The sequence below is a fragment of the Sciurus carolinensis genome, chromosome 6, assembly GCF_902686445.1.
Source record: "Sciurus carolinensis chromosome 6, mSciCar1.2, whole genome shotgun sequence".
Classification (NCBI taxonomy): Eukaryota; Metazoa; Chordata; class Mammalia; order Rodentia; family Sciuridae; genus Sciurus; species Sciurus carolinensis.
In genome coordinates, this window is record NC_062218.1 from 158,534,890 (window position 1) to 158,542,314 (window position 7,425).

Here is a 7,425-nt window from a genome sequence, read left to right on the forward strand (position 1 = left end):
GGACAGGGTCCACCGTCTGGCACTGAGCTCCGCGGACAGGGACAACGCTTGCTATCAGAGGGATTATGTCACCGCCAGAGCTGCCCCAGGGGGTGGCCACCACCCTCTGTTTTACAAATAAGGAAAATGAGTCTCCAGGAGGGGCAGAGAGGGACCCCACAGCCCACAGCCCTCTGACTGCCCCTGGGGTGCCTGAGTTAGAAGCACAGGCCCGGACCCGGAGAGCAGGGACAGTGCTATGGACCCCATCTGAGGGTGCTTGTCCCAGGACTGGTGAGGGACCCTTGCCAAGCCCCCAGGCATCCTGCCCTCGCTGTTCCCAGGTCTTACAGTCTCCACCCAACGCTGAGATTCTGCAAAGGCCAGCAACTTGCCCAAGGTCACACAGCGGGCAAATGACTTAACTCCAGGCCCAGGCCAGGACATTCTGCATGCAAATGCTGACCCCCTGGATTTTGGGGAGCAGAAAGGAGGAGTCCCCAACCTACAGCCTCCTGATCTCTGAAACTGACCCCACCAGTGGACAAATAATCTTTCTCTCCAAGATACTGAGCCTCTACAAATAAAAGAAAACTAGGAAGAAAATAAAACAAGGACCCTGACAGTAATACACCAACCACCACGCTGGGAGGAGGGTTGGGAGGAGAGTGGCGGCTGCCCATGCCCCCGTGTGCCAGGACTTGTGCTCTGCACTCCGTCAACATCTTGCTCACAGCTCACCAACATCTGGCAATGCGCACATTATTTTCCATTAAAAAAAAAAAAAAAGAGAGAGAGCGAGCCTAAAAAGACGGAGTCACTTGCTCAAGGTTACTCAGTTAGGAAGTGACCGACCCAAATTTGAACACACCCTGGCCAACAGCACATGCCCGCTCTCACCACTGTCCCCAGACCGGGAGCGCTAGGAAGAGGCCGGGCCAGAGGGGCGACCCCGCGGCGGCCGCTAACGATTTTAGAAACAGCCGCAGGAAACAATTGTGCCTCTCCCCGGGCTGGACGGAAGGTGACCGCCCCGCGGGCGATTCTGTGCACTGTGCCCCGGGGCCCGCTGCAGAGTCCCCAGGGACACCGGCAGTACAGGGAGTGGTCCCCGCCCTGGCTGGGCGGCAGCCGGGAGGGGCTGGCGGGTCGCATCGCCTGGACAATCCCGCGGTCCGCTCTAAACATGAGCCGCCCTGCCTTTGCCACTCGGGAATCCGAGGTCCCGGAACCTACCGAACCTCGGACGGGTCGCCTCGCGCGACCACAGCCCCATCTCTCTGGCAACGAATTTCGAGCGGCCGGATCTCCGCTCCCCACTGGTTGCTCTCGGGTCCCCCGCCCAGCCCGTCCCGCACGCGTGGGCACCTGCAAGTCACGCCTCGGTCCGCCTGGCCGGAGCCAGGGAGCGTCTCCAAAGTGGCCGCGACGCCGCGGCCGAAGCCCCAGCTGGGGCGAATTCTCCCCACGCGGGTCGGTGTCCTCGGTCGCGTGGAGACGCCACGGTGCTCCCCTCACCCGGCGCTCGCGGCGCGCGGAGCTCGCGCCCGGGGATGCGCCCCTTTCGTTGCTCCGCGGAGGCCGGGTCCGAGGGGCTGCGCGGGTGTCGCAGGAGCGTTCCGGGGTTGCAACGCCATCGTAACTGAAAAGACGCGTTTGGGTCGGTTTTTGCTCAGATGAAATATTTGAGAAGGAAACGAAAACCCCCTCGGCTGAAGAATTTCGCTAGCAGAGCGCCCAGCCCGCCGCACGCGGCGGCCAGGAAGCCGCCCGGCCCGGAGGAGCGGGGAGCGTCTGCTAATTGCAGCTTCGTTAGATTTCGGGTTGGGGAGGCTGCGGTTCGGGCGCTAATATCCGCCGCCCATTATCCCGGCTAATAAATTTGACCTATTGTTCGTTTGTTAAAATGATGTCACCTTGGAACAGTCCCTAAGCTCCTATTTCCATGAATTAGGCCTTTATTGAAAGCCGGGAGCCAATGAGAGAAGAGAGGCTTGTTGATCGCAGCCAATGGCTGCGGCGGGAGAGGAATTAGCAGCGGAAACTCCAGGTTCGGTTCAAGAAAGATGACACAGAGCCTGTCGGGCCCGCGCACTCTTGGCAAAGTTTCAGTGCGACGAGAGGCGCCGGGCGCTCCATGGCCGCGCGGTAACGGGGATCCAGCCGCCTCCCCGCCCAGCCCGGCCCAGCCCTTCCGCCCGCCCAGGATGGAGGCGCCCGCCAGCGCGCAGACCCCGCACCCGCACGAGCCCATCAGTTTCGGCATCGACCAGATCCTCAACAGCCCGGACCAGGACAGCGCACCCGCCCCGCGGGGCCCCGACGGCGCCAGCTACCTGGGAGGGCCCCCCGGGGGCCGTCCGGGCGCCACATACCCGTCTCTGCCCGCCTCCTTTGCCGGCCTCGGCGCGCCGTTCGAGGACGCGGGATCTTACAGTGTCAACCTGAGCCTAGCGCCCGCCGGCGTGATCCGAGTGCCAGCGCACAGGCCGCTGCCCGGGGCCGTGCCGCCGCCTCTGCCCAGCGCGCTGCCCGCCATGCCCTCCGTGCCCACGGTCTCCAGCCTGGGCGGCCTCAATTTCCCCTGGATGGAGAGCAGCCGCCGCTTTGTGAAAGACCGCTTCACAGGTGAGCAGAACGGGTGAACAGGCGCCAGGCCTCGGCCCTCCCGGGGCCAGAGGCGCCGCGCCCTATGCGCTCCACTCCCGGAAACGATTCCAGAGGCCAAGCGCGGCGGAGGCCTCAGTGTCCAGGGCCCCAGTCCGCCTTGGCGGGGAGGGGAATCGGAGAGTCGCGGGAAAATAAACCGGCGTCCCGGGGAAGGAGGAAGGGGGCGGGGGCGTCTCCCGACTGGTCTGGTGCCGCTGGAGACCAGCAAAACACCGGAGTACTCTGTCCAGCGGGGCCCCGCCGGTCCACACGAGGCCTGATGGTGGCCAAGCCGGGCTTCAGGGGGCCTCATGTGTCTCCGCAGCGGCCGCCGCGCTCACGCCCTTCACGGTGACCCGGCGCATCGGCCACCCCTACCAGAACCGGACGCCGCCCAAGCGCAAGAAGCCTCGGACATCCTTTTCCCGGGTGCAGATCTGCGAGCTGGAAAAGCGCTTCCATCGCCAGAAGTACCTGGCCTCGGCCGAGAGGGCGGCGCTCGCCAAGTCCCTCAAAATGACAGACGCGCAGGTCAAGACCTGGTTCCAAAACCGGAGGACCAAGTGGCGGTGAGAGAGGCCCGGCCCGGCCCACCTGGCACCTGCCCCGCCCCGCGCGGCTGCCCGGCTCTCCCCACTTACCCGCGCGCCTCCCCGCCGCTCCCCCGAGGGCTGTGCCCACCCTCGCCCTGCCAAATTTCTTCCCCACCCGGCCGCCTTCCTGGCTTGTTGCTGTCTCCGACTCTTCCACGCCTCGGCTCCTCTTCCATCTCCATCTGCATCTCTCCTGAGTCCCTTGTTCCATCCCTGCACCCACTCGGGTCCCTCTCACCTGCCCCCGCCACACACACACACACACACACACACACACACACCCGGGCCTCCCACGCTCCCTCCCTCCCCCATTCTGGTCCACCCTCTCGGATTTCCAACTGTCCCCGAGGGCTGGCGGCCCCCTTCAGCTTCGAGTCCCCACTCCAGCCCCATTTTTATCCAAGCCCTTTTTCGATCTAACCGATAAATGGCGAAGCCATGGAGCCCCGGAAAGGGGTTCCCAGCAGGGCCTGAGAGAACGGGATCAGACTGACCCTCCGGAGGACCGCGCTGGCTGTGCACAGCCAGTTCGTCCATCCGTGGATCCCCGTGACCCTGCTGCCGGCAGGGCCGATCAGTTACACACACGCCCTTCCCTTGTTACCCCGCGAAAGAAACGGTCTTTATTGTTGGCGAAGCCGCAGTATCCGAGCGTGCAGGTGGGTGTCGGGCAGCGTTCCCTCCCGGCGCCCCGGCGGTGCACAACAAAAACAAACGATCAGGGTCCAGTCTCCCTACGCGCGGGCCTCGGCGTGTCGAGCCCCGAGGCAGGCCGGCTCTGTGCCTTGAGGTTCCTGGCTGGCCTCCGCTCCCGGGAGGGCTGGGGCCCCGCCGGTGGCCCCGCGGTGCCGGGAGCTTGACAGCACTGTCCCTCTCCCTCCCCCGGTGCAGGCGGCAGACGGCGGAGGAGCGGGAGGCGGAGCGGCAGCAGGCGAGCCGGCTCATGCTGCAGCTGCAACACGACGCCTTCCAAAAGAGCCTCAACGACTCCATCCAGCCCGACCCGCTCTGTCTGCACAACTCATCGCTCTTTGCTCTGCAGAATCTGCAACCCTGGGAGGAGGATAGTTCCAAGGTCCCCGCCGTCACCTCACTGGTGTGAGCCACCAGCGTTCCACGTCGCCACGGATCGCCGCCCCACCTGGCGGGGCGCCCTGGACCCTCAGCCGGGCTGGGGGGGAACCGGGGCCGAAAGGGGAAGGGGCCGCCAAGCTCGAGTAGGCCCCGGGGCGCGGCCGTACACAGGCCGGCCACCAAGGGGGCTGGGCCGGGCTCCGCGCGGCAGCACAATCCGAGCCCCCGCCCCGCGCCCCGTCCCGCCCAGGCCCGGGCCTGACAAAGAAAGCGCCTTACGTTTCTCCGCCCCCCGCCCGCACCCCCGGGCTGGGCGCCTGTATTATACTTTGTACTTTTGCCCAAACGTGTAAATAATAAAAAGTTTTGGCTTTTTTTCTTTAGAAACCGGCCACCTGCTTCCCCTGCAGGGGCCGCTGGAGGAGGGGCAGCCGACCTGGCGGTTGGGGGAAGCGCCAGGGGCCGGGGCACCCTGGGTTTAGCCTGGGTTCACGCCTCTCCTTTTCCGTTCCTTTTATTTAAGTCGTTTTATTTAATAAAAAAGTTAGCTATTTCACTTAACGCCGCTTTTATTTCGTTTTCGTTCCAATAATGCTCTGCGACCCCCGGCCTTGCGCGGTAGCAGCCGAGCGGTGGTGCGCGGGGCGCGTCCACTTCTGCGAGGTTCTCCGGTGTTCGCCTCAACTCGAACCCCAGCCCCGGGGCCCCGCGGAGGATGCGCAGTGCAGGTCAGTCCGTGCCCGCCGCCCGCAGCCGGGTGCGCGCGGGATGGGGAGGGGACGTGAGGAAGCCACTCGAGGCCGAAAGGTCAAAGACCAGCGGGGAGGAGAGCTCAGGAGCGACAGGCCAGGCCTGGGCTGGTATCTAGGCCACCGCCGGGTCACGTTCTCCTGGAGGGAGGAACACGGAATAGCATCGAACTTCTGGGAAGGCAGGAGAAAACACGGAGCCTTCTAACATCCCACAACCCACTTTGGACTTTCCAGCTGGGCCTCAAGGAGGCCACGGGCCTGACTCCCAGACCTGACTCTGGCACTGTGAGCGCAGAGCGGGTGCACGTCCGGGGTGTCCAAACGCCTGGGGAGCAAGCGCAGAACACAACCCCAGGGTCCCGGCTCGCTCTCGGGTTTGCAAGAGACCCCAGGTGGGGTGTGACGTCCTGTGACGTCACTGCAGCCTTCACTGGACCGGAGGGGGCGGGGCGCCCGGAACACCCGAAACCCAAAGCCTACGGGGGACAGCCGCTCGACCGCGTCCTCCCAGGTCTACAGTTGCTGGGAGGTTGGAAGTTTCGGGATTGCGAGATTGGGCGCGGGAGGCCCCTTCTAACAACGACAAGCATACACCCAAGGCGGCCGTAAAATTTTTCTCTTATCCCTTGTTTTTTTTTTTTTTTTGTTTGTTTTGTTTTGTTTTGTTTTGTTTTAATCATTGTTTCTTTTAGAAGACTTTCTTGGTTTTGGCCTCTTTTTTTCTGTCTCTCCGCCATTCTCTACTTTCTTAGCTTGTTACTCTTGGTCTTGGATTACTTTCTTTCCGTTCCTCATAGTTTTGCTTCCCTGTATGGTCCCCTCTCTATGTTTTAACTCCTCTGAGCCCGTTTCTTTGTTGTATCCTCTCCTCTCTCGGCCTCTCCCGGTCTGACTTCCCCTCCACTCGCATTCTCTCTTTCTGTTCTGGCTTCCTCCTCTCTCAGAAGCTCTTTGCCTCTGTTTCTGACTTTGTCTCTTTTTCCTTCCTTTTCTCCCTCTCTCTCCCTCCTCCAGGCCTGGCTGCCAGTAGCTCCCCACGGCCAAGCGCTTTTTCGGGGCGATGCCCAGAGGCCCCGGGGCAGCCCCGGGCGCCTCACTTCACCGCCCCGCGCCTTCCTGCGGGCGTGGTGTTTGGGCGTCTTCGTTATACGCGGGCCGAAAGACTGTGTGCACCTGCAGGGCGGAGGAAGGGGAGGGCGGCCAGGAAACACGCCCCCAAACTCTCAGCTCTCCTGCCTTCACCCCAAAGCCCGACTAATCTGGAGCTGCGACTCTGGGGATATTCAGACACACAGGGAGGAACCAGGGGTGACACGGGGCCTCGGGTTTTTTCCTTGGGCGTTTTCCTGAAATGATTTTGTTTTCTCGCCAAAAAGCCCTACGGAAAAGGTTGGTCCTTTAGGGAAGAGAGGGACCTTCTTTGCTGGCTAAGTAGTCCCTTCCTCGGGGCCTGGCGTCACTTCTCAGTCCCCCTCCGTTCAATTCTGTTGCTTCCTAATAAGGTCTACTGTTTTATTTTTCTAAGTTATTTGTGTTCTTTGCCCGGGCCGTGCTTGTGTTTCTTAGAACTCTTTGGGGACACGCCCACGTTGTCTTTTTGTTTCATTCAGGCCCCTCGCTTTGCACAAAAGGTGTCTGGCGGAGAGGTCCGCCTGCGCTCGGCGTCCAGGCAGACGAGGGGATGAGGAGCCCGTGTTCTCTGCGGCCCTCGGGGCGCCTGACTCTCCTCCACCCAGGGCCCGCCGTCTCTGAGCACTTTGCCGAGCCAGAGCCAGGCGAGGGGTCTCTTGGAGTCAGAGGGCTGAGCCCTCACGTGTGACCAGAGCGGTGTGGGCGCCCCCAGTGGGTAGGAGCGGTGGCCGAGAAGCGCAAGGCCGCGTGGCGCTTACCGCCGACTCTCGACGTGCGACAGCGCCAGGCAGCCGTTTCTGCTGGGAGTCTAAGGGCGCTCGGGTCCCCGCTCCTGGCGCGTTCCTGTCCAGATCGCGCCAGCCCTCTGGAGGCCGAGCTTAGGAGGAGTCCGGGAGGCCTGGAACGGGCTCCTCCTTAGGGATTCCCTCCAGCCTCAGGTCCTGGAGCGTCGGGAGGCCCGCGGGTGTGCGGGCTCCCAGGCTGGCGGCCGAGGGAATTGAGAGCCAGAAGCCGCGCGCGTCTAGGCAAGCTGGAGACGTCGCCTCCTCGGCTTCCCGGGGCCTTCCTCTGCCCGGGGTCCCGCGGCTCCCAAGCCACGCCCATTCTACAGATGCAGGACCAGAGACCAGAGGCAGCCTCGCACCCACTAGTCGTGCGGGCTCTGCGGCTGTACGCAGGCGGAAGGCCTGGACGAAGACGTCCGCAAGGCGGGGCGAGGCTTCCAGGCCGGCGCGGGGAGCTAGGCC

At 63.3% G+C, this 7,425-nt stretch overlaps 1 protein-coding gene across 1 annotated transcript; it reads left to right on the plus strand.

The window, feature by feature from the left end:
• The first annotated feature begins 2,099 nt into the window (after positions 1 to 2,099).
• Tlx3 (T cell leukemia homeobox 3) lies at positions 2,100 to 4,797 on the plus strand. Its single transcript, XM_047556598.1, has 3 exons — positions 2,100 to 2,607; positions 2,954 to 3,197; positions 4,113 to 4,797. Exons 1-3 carry the CDS (start codon positions 2,187 to 2,189, stop codon positions 4,321 to 4,323), a joined length of 876 nt encoding a protein of 291 aa, XP_047412554.1. The 5' UTR covers positions 2,100 to 2,186; the 3' UTR covers positions 4,324 to 4,797.
• Positions 4,798 to 7,425: the final 2,628 nt, after the last annotated feature.

Bases quoted from the DNA above. Each gene is read 5' to 3' on its own strand.
- Tlx3 (XM_047556598.1), top strand. From the start codon at position 2,187: ATGGAGGCGCCCGCCAGCGCGCAGACCCCGCACCCGCACGAGCCCATC. The intron at 2,608-2,953 runs GTGAGCAGAACG...GTGTCTCCGCAG, and splicing joins TGTGAAAGACCGCTTCACAG to CGGCCGCCGCGCTCACGCCC. The intron at 3,198-4,112 runs GTGAGAGAGGCC...CCCCCGGTGCAG, and splicing joins AACCGGAGGACCAAGTGGCG to GCGGCAGACGGCGGAGGAGC.